Source organism: Prionailurus viverrinus, chromosome B2 (assembly GCF_022837055.1).
Source record: "Prionailurus viverrinus isolate Anna chromosome B2, UM_Priviv_1.0, whole genome shotgun sequence".
Taxonomy (NCBI): Eukaryota; Metazoa; Chordata; class Mammalia; order Carnivora; family Felidae; genus Prionailurus; species Prionailurus viverrinus.
In genome coordinates, this window is record NC_062565.1 from 143,469,828 (window position 1) to 143,488,832 (window position 19,005).

At 43.2% G+C, this 19,005-nt stretch overlaps 1 protein-coding gene across 3 annotated transcripts in view; it reads left to right on the forward strand.

The window, feature by feature from the left end:
• Window positions 1-19,005, forward strand: part of SYTL3 (synaptotagmin like 3) — an 83,215-nt gene that overhangs the window by 12,232 nt on the left and 51,978 nt on the right. For 2 of the 3 annotated variants that reach the window (XM_047858897.1, XM_047858898.1), the window contains exon 3: window positions 8,699-8,763. In XM_047858897.1, coding sequence (XP_047714853.1) covers window positions 8,699-8,763 — 65 coding nt within the window. Of the gene's footprint in view, window positions 1-4,967; window positions 5,034-8,698; window positions 8,764-19,005 lie in introns of those variants that run through there. The other variant, XM_047858899.1, reaches the window with a different exon arrangement.

Below are 19,005 nucleotides of genomic sequence, written 5' to 3' on the forward strand. Positions count from 1 at the left end.
ATTCGCTTTTGTGATATCTTTGTCAGATTCAAACTTACACTTAATGTTTTTTTTAAAGAAATTAACAAAACTATTTCTTTAAAAGGGAAGAGGGGTGCCTGGGTGGTTCAGACAATTAGTTGGGCATTGGCTCTTAATTTTGGTTCGGGTCATGATCCCAGGGTCCTGGGATCAAGCCCCACATCTGTTCTGTGCTGAGCACGGAGCCTGCTTAGGATGCTCTCTCTCTTTGCCCTTCTCCCCCGCTTGTGTACTCTCTCCCCCTCTAAAATAAATTTAATAAACAACAAAGAAACAAATGGAAAGAAATATGTCTGCCTAATTCTGCTATGTACTTTGCTACCCATATGAGGAATACTTTTATAACAACAGAAATGAAGTCATCAGATAAGAAATCAATTATTTCTTCCCCTTTGAAAATTGTAAAAACTTGCTAACAAGGCAGTGAAACTGGTAACTTGAACAGAGTCCTCTTTCAATGGTTACTTTGTATTTAAGGCTCCATAATCTAGGGGCAGTAAATTTATGTTGCCTTATGCTTGGGAAAGGATGGTAGGAGGCACATAACATCCTAGATAATGTATAATCTTATGTGTTAAAGGTATCTGAGTTCATTTTCAGTTCGATTTAGGAACTGCAAGTATTTAAAATTTGAATCTTATAAATGCTGATAAATCCTGGGGTGTCTGGTTGGCTCAATTGAGCATGTGAGTTAAAAAAAATTTTTTTAATGTTTATTTATTTTTTAGAGAGAGAGAGAGAGAGAAGCAGAGAGAGAGAGAGACGGAGAGAGAGGGAGACACAGAATCTGAAGCAGACTCCAGGCTCTGAGCTATCTGTCAGCACAGACCCCGACGTGGGGCTTGGACCCACAAACCATGAGATCATGACCTGAGCCAAAGGTGGATGCTTAACCAACTGAGCCACCCAGGCACCCTGAGCATGTGACTCTTGATCTCAGGCTCGTGAGTTCAAGCCCATGTTGGGCATAAAGCCTACTTAAAATAAATGAATAAATGAATGAATGAATGCTGACAGATCCTAAGAGCTAGTGTATTGTAAAGCCTTCTGCCACCTGAAATAGCAAAATGAAAATATTAATGTTGGTTTTGACAACAATCTGTAGCTTTCACATATTCAGATAATAAGCTGGTGTTCATGGCAGCATTATTCAGAATAGTCACAAGGGGGAAACAACCCAGTGTCCATCCACAGATGAAGGGATTAAAAAAAATGTGGCATAAACATACTATGGAATATCATTCAGCTATAAAAAAGAATGAAAATTTAACACATGCTAAAATGTGAATGAACCTTGCAAATATTATGCTCAGTGAAATAAGCTAGAAGGAAAAACGTATGATTCTACTCACATGCGGTATCCAGAGTAAAGACAGGAATCCACAGAGACAGAAACGTTTTATAAATTTTATTCATTTTGTCAAATATTTTGAAGTATCTATATTGTTATAAATTATTACTTTTATGTTTTATAATATCTCCCTCAGTGATTATGTTTGTCACCTGCATGGTTTTAGGATTATATTTACAATTAGTAAACTAAGTCTAAATTTTAATAGATTCAGGCACTAGTTGCCAATCTTTTGAGACCATGATTTCCCAATGTGCAAGTTCTTCACTTTGATTCATTTTTCAATAAACTAAAGTGCCTCTTGAAGGATTTTTTGCCCCAGAAGAGCAAGTGGGTGGCATATTGTCTGAGTCATGGCATATTTGAGGATGACATCAGTAGCCTTCCCTCAAGCTCCTTTGAGCTATCCCTTGGATTTCTTGCTTTTGTTTTTTGTTTTGTTTTGTTTGTTTTGTTTTGTTTTGTTTTGAGAGAGAGAGAGTGTTGTGCAAGTGGGAGTGGGCAGGGGCAGAGGGAGAGAGAGAGAGAGAGAGAGAGAGAGAGAAAGAGAGAGAGAGAATCTGAAGCAGGTTCCACGCTCAGCATGGAGCCATCCCACAATCCCAGCATCAGGACCTGACCTGAGATCAAGAGTTGGACGCTCAGCTGACTGAGTCACCCATGTGCCCTGCTTGTTTATATATATATATATATATATATATATATATATATATATATATATATAATTTTACCATGATTTAAAATATATATATATATATTTTTTAAATCATGGTAAAATATATACAACATAAAATTTACTACTTAGCGATTTTTAAGTCTACAGTTCAGTGGCATTAAGTCTGTTCATGTTGTATGACCATCACCACCATCTGTTTCCAGAACTTCTTCATCTCTCAAAACTGAAACTTCGTACCCGTTAAACAACAACACCTTATTTCTTCCTCCCGCTGAAAACCAGCGTTCTATTTTCTGTCTCTGTAAATTTGCATATTCTAGGTACTCCTAGACGTAGAATCGTACAGTTCTTGTCTTTTTATGACCGGCTCATTTTACTGAGCGTGATGTCCTCAAGCCTCCTCCATGTTGCAGCGATATTGCAGGTTTCCTTCCTTTCTAAGGCTGTACATTCCATAGGGCGAGTATGTCACATTTTGTTTGGTCATTAGTTTGTTGATGGACACTTGAGTCGCTTCTACATTTTGGCTGTTGTAAAAAATGCTGCTGTGAACATGGGTGTGCAAATATCTCTGAGACCCTACTTTCAGTTCTTTGGGACATATTGCAGGCTCATATGGTCCTCACATGTTTAATTTTTTCATACTCTTTCCCGTAGTAGCTGCACCATTTTATAATCCCACCAAGAGTGTACAAGGACTCCCGCTTCTCCACGTCTTCGTTAACACTTGTTATTTTCAGGGGTTGGTTGGTTTGTTTTTATTTTTTGATGTTTATTTATTTATGTTGAGAGAGAGAGAGAGAGAACCAGCAGGAGAGGGTCAGAGAGAAAAAGAGACAGAATCTCAAGCAGGCTCTGCACCATCAGTGCAGAGTCCAACGCGGGGCTCAAACCCATAAACCATGAGATCATGACCTGAGCCTAGATTAAGAGTTGGACGCTTAACCAGCTGCACCACCCAGGTGTCCCTGTTTTTGATAATAGTCATCCTAATTGGGGGGGGGGGTGAAGGTCAGCTTGTTTTTTGACTCAGTAACATTTTCTTCAGTTGGATGTGACTATTCTGATGATCTTTTATGCCCCTTGCCCTTGCTTCTTAAAAAATACCTTTTAATATGTAGGTTGGCTTTGTTCTGTATCCCCCATTTGTGTTATCTTCTGCAATATTTAATGTCTTTTCTTTTCTGTTCATGTTCTGGAACAGCGCCTCTACTGAGTCTGTGTCACTGATTCCATTTCCTAGGCCCTTAGTTCTGTTCCTTGTGGTTGGTCACCAGTCACTCCGCTTTTGTGTTGTTAGTTTCCTAGATTTTTCTTTCCTAAAAGAGTCTGATGTCTCTTCATGTCAGCCTAGCTTGTCCTTATGTCTTTCTGTTTCCTTCTCCTGGAGGCTGGGCTTTTTGAAAACGAAGTGCTTTCTGGAATGTGCCCTGGATTCCCCTGTGGTGCACCTTCTGAGAAGGCCACTTCTCTGGTCTTCGGGACTCCGTTTCTCCTGCCGGCTGACATTTTGTCAGAGGCTCTCCATTGTCTCTTCAATTATTACATGCTCCGTATCTCTCGCCATTCATGTGGTGGTGCAGGGGAGTGATGGGGAAGCCCCCCTTCAATCTCTGGGGAAGACAGGGTGATGTGCAGCATCTAACCCGATTTGTTTTGAAGTTTACTTACTTATTTTGAGAGAGAGCATGCAAGCAGGGGAGGAGCAGAGATAGGAGACAGAGGATCCAAAGTGGGCTCTGCGATGACAGCAGAGAGCCCAATGCGGGGCGCAAACTCACAAACTGTGAGATCATGACCTGAGCCAAAGTCAGATGCTTAACCGACTGAGCCACCCAGGCGTCCCTCTAATCTGATTTTTATTGTTGAGGTCTTAAGCGCAGCTCTGTGCGGCCACAGTGGAATTTTTCTCACTTTTGTCAATTAGTTATCCGATGTAACAAACCAAGAGTCACAAACTTGTGGCCAACAGGCTGCATAAGCCCACAGGCCTTGTTTATTTTGGGGCCTGCGTGAAGTCTAATATTTATCGTTTTAATGTCTTAAAACGGGCCGTGGGTTCTCCCGTTCGCCACGGCGCCCACTCCTCCTTACGGTCTCACAATGGCCCGCCTTCCTCATTTACGGTTTCTGCCCGGTGCCTGAGTCTGACACACATTAGACCTCAGTGCTTACCACCAGCAGGGTCCCAGCCTGTCTCTTCAGTCCCCAGGGTGCTCCCCACAGAGCTGGGCATTTTTACTCATTCACCAAGCTGCTTGCATTCACTGGCCCCTGCCCTGCTCCTCAGTCACGCTTGGGGCTGCGGATACAGCCCTGAGAGTGACACAGAGGGGACCTGCCTTCTCTCTGCGGTCCAGTGAGGCAGAGTTATTAATGTTTCGCAAGAAGTGGTGGTGACAGCTCGATACAGTCATTTCTGTATCTTCATCTCGATTCCCCGAGCCCTCCCCTAGTTACCGAGGATTTAATCACAATGATCAGTCTTTTTTTTCCTGTAAAAATGTTGAAAGCCGATCTACTGAGCTGGCAGGAAAAAAAAAACCTGTTTTGCTTTGTAACTAAAAACCATCTTAGATGCAAGATTATTTGAAGTAAAAAAAAAAAAAAATCAGCTGTCTGCATGCACAAGGTTGCTCTGGCTGGGAATGACCACGCAGGTGGACAAGCTCATGCAAAGCGGTTAGGTTGATCTCAGTTTTACAATATTAGGCTTCTTCACTTGGGCTTTTTGCAGCCTGTTTGTCTGATGAGCCACCAGGGCACTCTTGAGGCACCCTGGCCATCAGGACATTGGGTGGAGAACAGATCTGCCCAGAGAAACGTGCTTCTCTAGGCCTTCTAGGAATCCTGACTCTGCAGATCGACTTTCCACTTCTTGTCCTTTGCATGGTGGAGGATACATTAAGCAACTCCAGGGACATCATGCTGACTTTCTGAAGAGCATCCAGCGTGGATGGGACAGCTAGCCATCTGCAGATGCAAGTAATTAAATGCAAAATAACACTGCCTTCCAACAGGCCTGTTGAGCTCACTGCTCGCTGAGAGTAACAGGTCAGACTGTCTTTCTGTTAGGGTCATCCGTTCATTGTATCATTGAACAAGTGTGTATGCTGGAATTTGCAAAGGGCTTTCCAACTGTTATTTCCTGTTTACTGATGAAATGACAGCATTAGCAGAGGTCAAGGCTATGAAAACGGATGCTGGAACCTCCAGAAGTGTAGTAAGAGCTGGCTATGCACCACGAGCTTGGCATTTATAATGATAGTGATCCTCATGCAGTGTTACTGACAAGGTCAGGCACGGAATTCAGGTCTCCTAGTTCTGCATCTTCTGCTGTCCCCACAACCCTCGGCTTCTGCTTTTTGAGATGTATTTGGCAATTGATTGAAGAAGTTTGAAAGACACAAGTCTCCATTCTGAGGAATGTAAAAGCATTAGCCCATTGCTGAGCTCAGAAAATGTTCCAAGAAGCTTTTTTTAAAAAAATTTTTTAAATTTTTTTATTTTTTTCAACATATGAAATTTGTTGTCAAATTGGTTTCCATACAACACCCAGTGCTCATCCCAAAAGGTGCCCTCCTCACTACCCATCACCCACCCTCCCCGCCCTCCCACCCCCCATCAACCCTCAGTTTGTTCTCAATTTTTAAGAGTCTCTTATGCTTTGGCTCTCTCCCACTGTAGCCTCTTTTTTTTTTTTTTTTCCTTCCCCTCCCCCATGGGTTTCTGTTAAGTTTCTCAGGATGCACATAAGAGTGAACACATATGGTATCTGTCTTTCTCTGTATGGCTTATTTCACTTAGCATCACACTCTCCAGTTCCATCCACGTTGCTACAAAGGGCCATATTTCATTCCAAGAAGCTTTCATAGGCAGATTCTGATCAATCATCTGGGAAGAAATAATAAACGCTTCTTCTGGTTACTGTGAGTCAGTCTACCCTGCGCTGGCCCTACTGAGGACAGATGTGATGGTGTCATCACTGCAAGATCTGCTCACCTCTGTCTTAGACGATAAGAGCAACAAATGGTCCCCCCTTTGCAGCTGGGATTGGTGTGCACAGGGAGCCTTTATTAAGGGTCTTAGGGAATCATTGCTTAGGAATGGCTGGTTCTGCAAGAAGTGTTTAGGGAGATCCAGCTCAAATCTGTTCTCGAAGCAAACAGCCTCAAAAGTAAAAAAGTGCTGTTTGGCATGTGGTTTAGGACTGTGGCATTTTCCTCCTTCTATTATTTAAACACAGACAAGCCCGAGAGACTAAATTTGTGCAAGTATGTGTCCAAATCTGTCCTGCCAAATAAGCTCCTGTTGAACTTCACAAGTGCTCAGTTGGGATGTTCAATTAGATGACTGGCACCAGGCGACGTATATTTTAATTCTGTCTGAAACCTAGAGCACTAGGCTAGAGGAGGACTTGGTAATAAAACACTGACTTACTCGGGTGCCTTCAGCTTCCCCCCTCCCTCCGCTGAGCTCTCCTTTCCTGGCCCTGCACCTGGGCGCTTACTTCTCAGCCAGGCACCTGTGTCTGCCTAGCCTCTGCTGGCTGTAGGGGGTGGTGGTTTGACTCGCTGATGAATTCTCAGCTCCGACCTCCTTCCAGTCTGAGCCCTTGCCCCATTCCCGGCCCCGGCTTGTATACGGATGCTTTTGGACACAAGGATAATGGCTGCAAAGCGCGACAGCGCTGATTAGCTGAAAGGGTCACCACCACCAGGAAAAGAAATCCAGGAAGTGGAGTTCATCCATTCGATGGAAGCCTCCTGGTTCCACATTTGATTTTGCTCTTTGACTCTCCTCATCTGATACTTAGACCTTGCCCTGCTGATAAAGACGGAGGAGGCCCCCACAGGCATGGAGAAATTGGTGGGTGTGGCCCTTCGAGGGGCGTGAATTCACCACTGGCCCATTTATCTCTCCAAACTTCCCCTGGTGGTTGATCCCTTGCTTGCTTTCTTGCGCCAGAGGGGGCCCTTTGGAGGTGCTGAGTTCTCAAAGACTAGATATTCAATTTTATGGTGCAAACTTTTCTCTGTCTCTCTAGACACATTATCACAGTTGAACATTTTATATATTTTGGCTCTGAATGGTAGTGACTGATTATCAAAATTCTTCTATCACAATTTATAAATGCCCCGTGTATTTTTCTCTTGTTCTAGTCGCTAAGCATTGGGAATCGTGGTTTACTTACTAATCAGAGAACATAATAGTTTCTAACTAGATGAAGGGGGAAAGATGGTTAGTATCTTCTAACAATTACTAGAACTCCGTAGAGAAAGAGGGTATTTCTTTTAAAAACATGTAGATGGACATATATTTGTGAATTTGCTTACATTTACAGCAATTGTAAGCATTCATTCAGAAAAACGCATTTGAGTTCATATATAGCCTAAAAGAACCCAGTGGAGAACACTTATTTCGGTAAACATAGACGAGAATTTGTAAGGTACAGTGTTAATTTTTCTTAAACTTTCATAACCCAGGAATTGGCAAGTTTTGTGGCACATCATTTTAAGGGTGTGGATAACTTGTAATATCTGTGTGTTTACTTTTTTGTATCCTAAAAGGGTGTTAACAATTCTACATTTCCAAGGTTTTTTTGAGGTTGACAGTGGCTTCTCCAGAAATTTGGGAACTGTTGAAGAGCACGATGCATTTGGGGACTTTGGTTTCAGCCAGTGAGCATATAAAGGGCCCTGCATCCTGTTCCACATGTGACCAAGACTGGAGGTGTAGGGGTGTAGACGTACCCTAGTGGGTGTTGGCCGAGCAGCTGGGCAAGAACAGGTCATTTCCCCTGTTTCTCAGGTGGTCCACTCGGACCCAGGTCCCGGATCTCCATGAAGTACACTGATCCCATATTCCAGACTTCAGGGCCTTCCAGGAAACTTCTCAGCTACTCTGTTAGCTCTTAGTAAACGTCGTGGTTAACACAAACTAACCTTAACCTAACCTAGGGATGAGTTCCCTCTTAGCCAAATAGGCAGCGTTGGATTTTGTGTTGACCATCCTTCACGCCACTGTTTGCTGCTGTAAACATAATAAATTGATCATTTGTTAAAGTTTATTTATTTACTTTTGAGAGAGCATGTGCATATGCATGAGAGAGAAAGCGGAGGAGGAGCAGAGAGATAGGGAATGAGAGAGACTCCCAAGCAGGCTCCACAAACACAGGGCTTGAATCCATGAACCGTGAGATTATGACCTGAGCCAAAATCAAGAGTCAGATACTCGACTGACTGAGCCACCCAGGCACCCCATAAATTGACCATTTTGATGGCAATTTTGTTTCTCATTGTATGTTTCTTCAGAAAACATTAAGTACTTAATATGTGTTGGTCATACACATATGTTAGTATGCAAACATTATAAGTACGTATTACATGTAGGGTAAAATATACCCAAGCACAGTCTTCCAGCCTTGCTGCTAACTAGTCAGATCACTTAACTAGTCAGATCACTTCACTAGTCAGGTTGCTTAACCTCTCTAGGGGATCTGTAAAGTTAGCAGGGGGGAGATCAGAAACATGAACTCTGAGGAACCTTGCGAGACTAATCTTTTGTGATACTATCTACCTCCCCCTTATGAGCCAAATACAGCACCGACCACATCGCTATCTGAGGCTTCCTGTCTGCTTGTTTTTCAGAAATGTGAAAATAAAAACTGGAGAATGGTTCTTTGAGGAACGAGCCAAGAAATTTCCAACTGAAGGTAAATGCCCTTAAGTTTTTTACTAAAGTAAAATGATACTATCATTTCCAGTTTTAAAATATTTGGTGTTAAGATTTGAATACACAAAACTTTACAGGTCCTGGTAGACAGGCCTTTCCTTTCTGACCTCTAGTTCTGTTCGGTTATGCTTTCCCCCCCCTGCCCCCTGGCCCACCCTGCTCAGCGCCTTTGACTGCAGACCACCCCTCTCTAGCTCAGTTCTAACTGCTGAAATCCGCCTCCTTTCCCCGCGTGTGGGAGTGAGGACTCCCTCCTCCAAAACACCGGCAGCTCTGGGTTGTCCACCTTTTCCAAAATTTGTGGCAAGTGCCTTATGTGGTATTACTATTTGCATACTTCCCTTTCTCTCCATAAGCAGAAACTATGCTTTGAAAATCTAGTCCCTTACAGCACAAAGCACAATACCTTGTTCCTGAGACTTGGTCAAAATGACTGAATAACTGAAGGCCACGGAGAGTGAACAGGATTAGAATTTAGCAGATGTTGATGATTAGGAAGCGAGCACATGTCGTGATTGTAGGAGCGTGAATGCGCATATGGTCTGGGTACCACAAGAATATCTTACAGAGTCTTTGCAAAGCTGATGTAGCGGTGTAATTGGTAGCTGGGGCTGGAAACCAGGGGGAGAACTAATTCTGCCTCGGTAACAGAGGTGCCCACATCAGAGGATGTGAGCCGCATGGACAGGAAAACAACTTTTCAGACAAAGGCGCACGCACGTGTCATCAAAATAAAGCAGAGCTCACATGCTCTGTGAATCACATTCGTCCATGGTGGTAACACACATCCTCTGACGTGTGTGACAGTGGGGGCTGCACACAAGGAGCCCAGGCTGACCTAGAGGGAATGGGGCGGCTTGAAACCTTTTTTCTGCCGGAAAGAAGCTATGTAGCCACAACCCCAGATGCGTTGTGAGGAAAGGAAGCCATTTGTTTGAGTGTTGACACTCAGCTTTTGTAAAAGGCACGGTCGGCTGAAGTTGACATTCAGTCGGCATTAAATTCTCTGCTGGATCGTATTCCTGACTTCCCTTACTCGAGAAAAAACGATGTTTCTGCCAAGTTGATCAGAAATCTGGAAGGAAGCACAGTGCTAACGGGCAGGCTGAAGCAAAAGGGTGAGCGAGTGCGTGTGACCTCACCTGGCACACCGCTTCTCAACCCTTTTTCTCACCGCCCCCCCCCCCTTCTCTCCCAGGCAGCCTTGTTAACACTGTTTCCTAAATACTACCCGTCCGTGAAAGTTTCATATCTCAGGTACATATCTGTTTGTGTACCGAGGCCTTCTGGAGCACACTAGGATTTGCTTCTTCCACTAACTCCTTTCTCTGGCCCCTCGGGGCCGTCGTCCCCATTTCGGGCGTAATCTAGGCGGGCTTGGCAGTGTGAGGTCTAAGTTTTAGGCTTTGTTTTGTGACTTTAAAATACTTTTGCGGGGGGGGGGCACCTGGCTGGCTCAGTCGGTAAACCTGTGGCTCTTGGTCTTGGGGTCGTGAGTTCAAGCCCCATGTTGGGGAGTAGATTGTACTTAAAAAAATAATTTTCTTGTTGGGGGGCTGGGGTCTTCTTCAGGTGGTAGATTCTCATTTTTTTTTTCACTCAGTTTCTACTTCACAAACGGTAAGACTGTAGGGAGTGAAATTCCTGTAATTTCTCAATAACAAGTCTGGGAAGACCTCTCCTGGCAACTATTTTATGCACTGTTGAAAGTTTTAGTATCATTATTTGAATCAGGGAAATTGATTTGCAGGCCGGAACACAGGTGTGTGCATGCGTGCATGCGTGTGCACGTGCGTGTGTGCACGTGCATGCTCGTTATCTTCTCATCGTCTTTCTGGCACTCTCCCAGTGAGTAGAAGTGAATAGAAGCAACCAGCATGGCGGCCACCTGAGCTAAGGACTGAACCTGAACTCCTGGGTCTCTCTTTTTTGTCCACTGACTTTCCACCAGCATGAAAATATCAGTAAGGTAAGAAAAATCAGACAGTGAAAGGCAGCCTGAGACAAAATCATCCTTTTATTGTTTCTCCCAAGGTGTGAAAGTAACAAACAACAAAAAAATAAAAAAAACCCAATTCCTTCCTCCTCTACTCTTGCTTCGTCCAGTGCTGAGGTGTCTCATTTCTTATTGTCCAGTTTGGGGCAAGATGCGCTCAGAATGCGTGGAAAGACCCAGAAAAGTGCCGTGCTGGGGGAGCACACATAGTTCTGTGAGCTAAACCAGGGGTAGGTGGGGGTTGGCAGGCGGGCGTCGGGAAGGGCAGTGGGGGTGAGGTGATGAAGGCTTGTCTGGACAGGTGGGAACTCTACCTCACTTACATCTGTGCCCCCTGGGAGAGAAGCTGGCACAGTAGTTGAGGAGTTGACTTGAACCCACGCGCGGTATGCTCTGAGGGCCAGTTAGGAAAATGGAAACCACGTGGGGCTTTGAGCAAAGAGAATTTAATTTAGGGAATTGGTTAGACAGGTATTATTGGAGGAAGAAAGGCAAAAAGGGAGCCCTGTGGGAACACAGCGATGGTAACTGCAGGAAGTGAGTACCAGGTGGGCCTCTTCTCAGAGGACGCTCCCAGGAACCTCCCACCTTCCGGTCTCTCTGGCACCCCCTGGTGGGCCCTGATGGGGAGCCCGCGGCAATCCCTGCTCTGTGATGTGTTCCAGACTGAGATTCTGCGTATTATCCAGTGTTTGCTGTAATGGTGTGAACACGGCTCTTCCCAGCCTTCCACATCCTAATCCGAAGCCAGAGAAACGAGATGGTGGTTTAAACCACGAGAGAGTATGAGACAGCTCAGATCTGTGCCTCCTTCTATTTCTGGGTAGGAAATTCCTCCAAAGTGTAGTGGGTTAAACAGTCAGTATTATTTTACATGGTTTCTGTCTCCAGCTGGGGGTTTGCCCGGGGCTGGAGGATCTGCTTTCTCCGGGGCTCACGCACGTACCTGGCGAGCTAGTGCCGCTGTCGCGGGAACCCTGGGTCCCTCCACACCTGGGCCTCCCCACGGGGCTGCTCGAGTGTGTTCACAACAACGTGGTGGCTGGCCTCCCCCAGGCTCGTGGGCCAAGAGAGACAAAGGCAGAATCCTACCCTTTTATATTAAAAAAAAAAAAAAATTATTATGGTAAAATACCCACGGCATAAAATTTACCATTTTAACCGTTTTTAACCACACAGTTCAGTGGCATTGAGTGCGTTCGCCCTGCTGTCTAGCCGTCACTACCATCCATACTCAGAAATTTGTCATCTTCCCACGCTCTCCCCTTCCCTCACCTCCACAGAACCCCTGGAAACTTCTATTCTGCTTCCTACTTTCTGTCTCTTTCCATCTCTTTTATGGCCTAGCTTCAGAAAGCTCTCCCTGTCATTGCCTCTCTATCCTGTGGTGACACAGGTCTGCTCGATTCAGGGTGGAAGGGGACGGCACAGGGGGTGTCAGGAGGCAAGGGGCCCTGGAGCCCATCAGGAAGCAGGCTACCATAGCCCGTATTCCTTATCCTCGTCCTTATCCTAATCCTAATCTTAATCCACGCACCTGAGAATCATACCTGACTCCCTCCCCGCATCCGGTCAGTCAGCAAATCCTGACATTTCTGCCTCCCCAGTCCTAGAATCTTCCCTGCTCCTCATTCCCACTTACAGTGTAGTAGCTCCTAGCTGGTCCCCGTGACTCCACCTGCTTCCCCCACATTCCCTCCTCCCATTTTGTAAAGAGAGTTTTCTTTTCTCTTTAAAAATGAATTGTTCATCTGATCATAGAAGGGATGCATACTTATTGCAGAATATTTGGGAAATACAGAAGGGTGCGCAGAAGGCAATAAAAATCCCACCGCTCAACAAGCCACTGTTAATTCCACACACACACATGCACACACATACTCTTCCAGTCTTCTTTCTGTGTGATGTTGTGCGTATGTGTGTGCATGTACAGACTTGATAATTTTTTAAACGAATATATGATCAGACTATATGTAGGTTTTACTCTGGCTTTTAGTGCTTGCTTCAGCAGCACATGGACTAAAATGTCGCTTTTAAAATTCAATTTAGCACATTTTCTTATGCTATTAAGACACTTCCTGACCACTGCATAAAATATATCAGATGGATGAATTATCTTTTATGCAACCTGTTCCTTCTTGTCAGTGAGTGTATCAAGGTATTCAAAATTTCATATTACAGATAACTCTGTGGTGAACATCCTGTACTATCTTGGCATCTCTTTATTTCCTCTAGATAGATTCTTAGAAGAAGAATGAGTAATCAAATGTGTGAACACTTAAAAGGCTTTGATATGTTTTGCCCAATTGCCCCCTGGGAAGTGTGTGCTCATTTACACGACCTTGGCAGGGTACGTGAGCTGTCCTACCACACTCTGGCCCCGTTACCTCCTATCTCTTGAAACGTGACTTCAAATTACATTTGTTCTGAGTGTAAAAGTAATATATTTTCATTAAAAAAAAAAAGAAGTGAAGAAAAGCATACCAAATAATGTTAAAAATCCAATGACTTCACCCTGAAATGTTTTGTTAACATTTTGATATACATTATTTCTATTATTTGGTGAGGAAATGTATGTATGTTTGTGAGTGTATACACACATATACACATGTGTATATAGTTCTTTTTTTTTTAATGTTTATTTTTGAGAGACAGAGAGACAGAGCACTAGTGGGGGAGGAGCAGAGAGAGAGAGGGAGACAACATCCGAAGCAGGCTCCAGGCTCTGAGCTATCAGCACAGAGCCCGATGCGGGGCTCGAACCCACAAACTGTGAGATCATGACCTGAGCCGAAGTTGGACACTTAAGCGACTGAACCACCCAGGTGCCCCTGTGTGTGTACATAAATATACACATATACGCACATAACTACACACATACATTTTTAAGAGTATTGAGGTTAAACCATAAGAAATTGATGTTTTTAGGTAAAAATGATTAAATAAAGGCAATTTTGTATGAGCCAAGCTAATAGATTTACATAATTGGGATCAAATCATATATAGAGTTTTATACTATTTCTTTACATAATAATTTACAAAGAACATTCTTCCATATCCTTAACTGTCATCAGCTATATAATTTCTGATAACTGCATCTCATTCCATCATTGGAATGTGACTTGATTTATTGAACCAAATCGCTATTGCACAGTGAGGGAATTTCCAGTTTTGCTGTTACATTTTTGGAAGTTTATAATATTACTAAAATAATAAAGTGCAGCGGACTTCTTTGTAGATAAATCTTTAGCCCATCTCTGAATATTTCTAGAAAGAAAAGGGTAAGGTGAAAGGTGGGGAACATCGCCTCCGGGAAGCGTGTGCCCTCCTCACCAGTAGGAATTATCCTGAAAAGCAAACACAACTTTGTCAGTTTGGCAAAACCACATTGGTAGTCTCAAGTGGTTTCCTGTGGTTTTCATCAAATTCGTCTAATTACTCGCAAAGTTGAGTATTTCCCACCTGTGTGAACTTCTGCAGCTGTCCTTTCTGTATACGTTCAGACTCTTAGCTCTTTTCTGTCAGCTACGCCCACAGTGTTATGTTTTTTTGACATACAGAAGTCTTTTCTTGTGGGTAGACAGTCAGATACCAAGAAGGTACCTACAGATGAAAAGTTAGGTGTCCGTTTCCTTTTTAGCATCCAGAAACCATGAGCCAAATTTAATGTCCAATGGAAGTAATTCCAGCAATAATTATGACCGTTGTCACCCAATTTCTTTTTTATGTGCCTCTTTTAATGGTTCTATTAGATATATGCCGTTTATGGTAAATTCTCCCCAAATTTCCTCGAAAGTAGACAAGGTATAAGTAGTAATCCAATGAAGAATAATAGATATTGTAGCAGTTTCTTGTGCTACTTTCCCAACCCTTGTAAAGATTTAAAAGCAAGAAAAGATGAACTCCATTTTTTTTTTAATTTTTTTTTCAACGTTTTATTTTATTTTTGGGACAGAGAGAGACAGAGCATGAACGGGGGAGGGGCAGAGAGAGAGGGAGACACAGAATCGGAAACAGGCTCCAGGCTCCGAGCCATCAGCCCAGAGCCTGACGCGGGGCTCGAACTCACAGACTGCGAGATCGTGACCTGGCTGAAGTCGGACGCTTAACCGACTGCGCCACCCAGGCGCCCCATCCATTTTTTTTTATTTTGCGGGTAGATGGTACAAAAAATATTTTAAATACTTTGCTTTACTTAAAATTTTTTTCTGATTATAAACTGGCTTTTTTTCCCTGTCCAAGATTTCATAGTTTGATATTTAGCTTTACTGTCTGAAAATAGTTCCTTGTATGCCATAGTTGCGGTCCATCTGGGGTGCCTCAGAATGTTCAAAACATACAGACCTTCATGGGGTCTCCAGTGTTTCTGTAGGCAGCTACCCAGCCTTTTGGGTATTGTCACCTCCTGCCCCTCACCGTGGGGCATTTGACAGTCTCTGCATTGAAGGTTTTTACTGTGGCTTCTGGGAACTCTGCTCCAGGATCAGCTCTGATCTGTTTCAAATTCAAATCTCTTGATGCTATGGGACCAGGGGAGACTCAACAGTGTGTATTTAACAAGTCCCCAAATAATCTTTTATGCATTTTAAGTTTGAAAGCCCCTGGCAAAGTAGCAAATATAATAAACAATTATGATGGACCTCTTCTAGATCACTAATAACTTAGAAAATGAACTGAAAACCCCATCTTATTTATTTATTTATTTATTTTTTGGCATCTGCTAAGCTTATAGAGATAGCGCCCTCTTCTGGCTCCTTGCTGTGAATGCGTGTTTTTTTTTTTTTTTTAATTAAAAAAATTTTTTTTACAACTATGACATTTTCTTGCTTGATGTTTCAGTTTAAGAGGGGAAAGATGACAATACTAATACTCTTAATACTAATATATTTCAAAGTTTAAGAATAGTTAAATGTTATCTATAAACAATCTTTTGTGACTTTCATTTTGTTGTTAGTAATGCAAAAATAAAATAATTTAGGAAGGCTGTACCTTAATATAGCCTCTGATGAGGGTCTCACTTATATAACTAACCAGGACCATATTATGTTTCACTATCATGAAGGAAAAGAATTTTTATCACCCCCTCCTAGTAGTAACTGTGATTTAATTCTTCGTGTGACTTTTTAGAGTTTTATTCTTCTACACGGGCAGCTCAGATATGGCCCATCTGATTGCAGGGCTATGAGAACAGCTGTCAGGACTGGCTGTGTGCGGTTGGAAAACTTGGGCCCGTGGATTAAAAGAAGTAGGTATGAATAAATAGGGGTGACTCTATTGCAAAACTCTGCCTTTATGGCCTCTTTGTTATTTGGCTCAGGAAAGACCTTTGACCCCGTGCAATTCAGCAGGTGGGGTCTGCAAGGATGATTCAGTAAAGCTTCCTAGAGGTTGCAGACCAAGTGCCTAGTTCATATGCTTACGTTCACAAGAGGGTGTCTTTATGAAATCAGATTTACCAGATACATAATTTTGTATATGCTTTTGTCTTCTTTTAAAGAAGATGTGGTGTCTTACTCTCTCGAATATTTCTTTCTCACTGCTCTCCTTAAGAGGAAAGACGAAACGAACACAAGCCCACAATGGGCAGTGGGTGTCCTAGAAGTGATTTTCCCAGCTGATCGGATTGCTTGTCACGTCCCTGACAGATTTTCAGACCAGTGCTTCTAAATTAGTTAGAATAGAGACTGTCAAGTCAGATTGGATGATTACCGTATGAAGTAACGCCTTGACCTTCAAACCTTTTGTTCTGACCCAGTGTTTCTAGGTAATAGTCTTCCGGAGACAGGTTCTTGAGTTTAGTCATCTTTGATTTCATGACGCCTTTGGCTTTGTTCAGAGGAGCAATTCAAAAATGGAAGTGCTTACATTGTCCAAGGTGCTTTGAATACATCAAGTCAACCCAGATTTTTTTTTCTGTATTGTATCTCAGATATCTCCCCAGGCCACTAGAGTATTCCTGCTGGTTTTTGGGTGCCAGATTTCCTACCAGGATTATTTTTGTGTCTCTGCCTCTGCCACTGTCCTTTGTGCCCTGTCTCCTGCCCCTTGATGATGCGGCCACCCTAGGCAGTTTACATATTTGGTCCCGAATTGTCATGACTACCTCCCTATCTCCTTTTGGGTTTTGATCCATTGCTTTTTTTTTTTTTTTTCAACGTTTATTTATTTTTGGGACAGAGAGAGACAGAGCATGAACGGGGGAGGGGCAGAGAGAGAGGGAGACACAGAATCGGAAACAGGCTCCAGGCTCTGAGCCATCAGCCCAGAGCCCGACGCGGGGCTCGAACTCACGGACCGCGAGATCGTGACCTGGCTGAAGTCGGACGCTTAACCGACTGCGCCACCCAGGCGCCCCATTGATCCATTGCTTTTAACATGAAGGGGAAACCATGATTAAATGGGCTAGTTATTAGGCTAGCAGTATTTTATTTTGCTCAATACTCCCTGCTCCACTGGGGGTCAGCAAACTATAGCACGCAGACCAAATGTAGCCCACCATCTGTTTATGTAAAGTTTTATTGGAACACAGCCATGCTCACTCCTTTCTGTCTGTGGCCAGCTTTGCGATACAATGGTTGAGGTTGCAACAGGGATCCTATGGCTGGCAAAGCCTATACTTTTTTAACCTGAACCTTTGCAGAAAGTTTGCTGCCCTCCGCTCTACATGATAGGCTGATGATGCTACCACATTTTGGTGACCAAACATTTTCCTGTTTATGAACAGAATGAGAAACCAAAGTGAGGGGTGCCTGGGTGGCCCAGTTGATTGAGCACCCGATTTCGGCTCAGGTCACTATCTCACAGTTCATGGGTTTGAGCCTTGCATCGGGCTTTGAGCTGACCGTGTGGACAGTGAGGAGCCCACTTTGGATTCTGTGTCTCCCTCTCTCTCTGCCCTTCCCCCTTTTTCTCTCTCTCTCTCTCTCAAAAATAAATAAATATTAAAAAAAAAAAAAAAGAAACCAAGGTGATATCACTGAACTGAATAGGATTTCTGAATTAAGAATTCATGTGTTCATATGTTTAGACCAAATTATCGATCAGGGTAGTTTGTAGGGAGCACCCTGACAATTGGACATTGAGCTATCTCCTTATATGAATACATCTTTGGAAAGACCAGACACATACATACTTAACTAGGGAAATCATTTTCTATTTAAGAACTCCATGCTCATTGTTTTATTGCAGTAAAATAGACATAAAATTTACCACTGTCACCATTTTTAAGTGCAGAATTCAGCATTAAGCACGTTCACAGTTTTGTGCACCCAACACCACCATCTGACTCCAGGGCTTTTTCATGTTGCAAAACCCAAACTCTCTTTCCCATTAAACACAAACCGTCCATTCCGCCCTCCCAACCAGCTCCCCGTGACCACCGTTCTGCCTTCTGGTTCTATGAATTGACGACGCTAGTTGCCTCATGTAAATGGAATCAGTATATTTGTCCTTTTGTGTCTTTCTTACTTACCATGACGTCTTCAAGGTCCATCCATGTTGTAGCATGTGTCACACTTTTACTCCTTTTTAAGACCAAACAAAATTCCGTTGGTTATATATACTGCATTTTGTCTACCATTCATCCCAGTGGGTGTTTGGCTTGCTTCTACATTTTGGCGATCAGGAACAGTGCTTGCTATGAACATGGGTGCGCAAATACCTGTTCAAGTTCCTGTTTTCCCTTCTTTTGTGTTTATACCCAGACGTGGTATTACTGGATCAAACAGTAATTCTATGTTTCAGTTTTTGAGGGACCACCATACTATTTTCCACAGCAGCTGCGCCATTTTATGTTCCCACTAGCAGTGCACAAAGGTTCCGGTTTCTCCATATCCTTCTTGTGATTCTCTTTCTTTCTCTCTTTCCTTCGTAATAGCCATTCTGACGGGCATGAGGTGGTATTCCATTGTGTATTTCTTTAAGTCATTCCCTCAGTACGTATTAGGTATCTTCTAGCCTGACATTTATTCCATTCTGCGTATGGATTTTTTGGATAGTTGACAGATGTATATATTGCAAAAAAAATGTGTCACAATAAGGTTTGATAACACATCTTTTCATCTCCCACAATTACCATTTGCCATTGTTGTTATGGTGAGAACATTAACACTGCTCTCACAGCAACTTTGAAGTCACAACACAGTCCTATTCACTGTAGTCGCCATGGTGACTATGTACTAGATTCCCAGAACTTACCTTATAACTGAAAGTTTGTACCCTTTAACC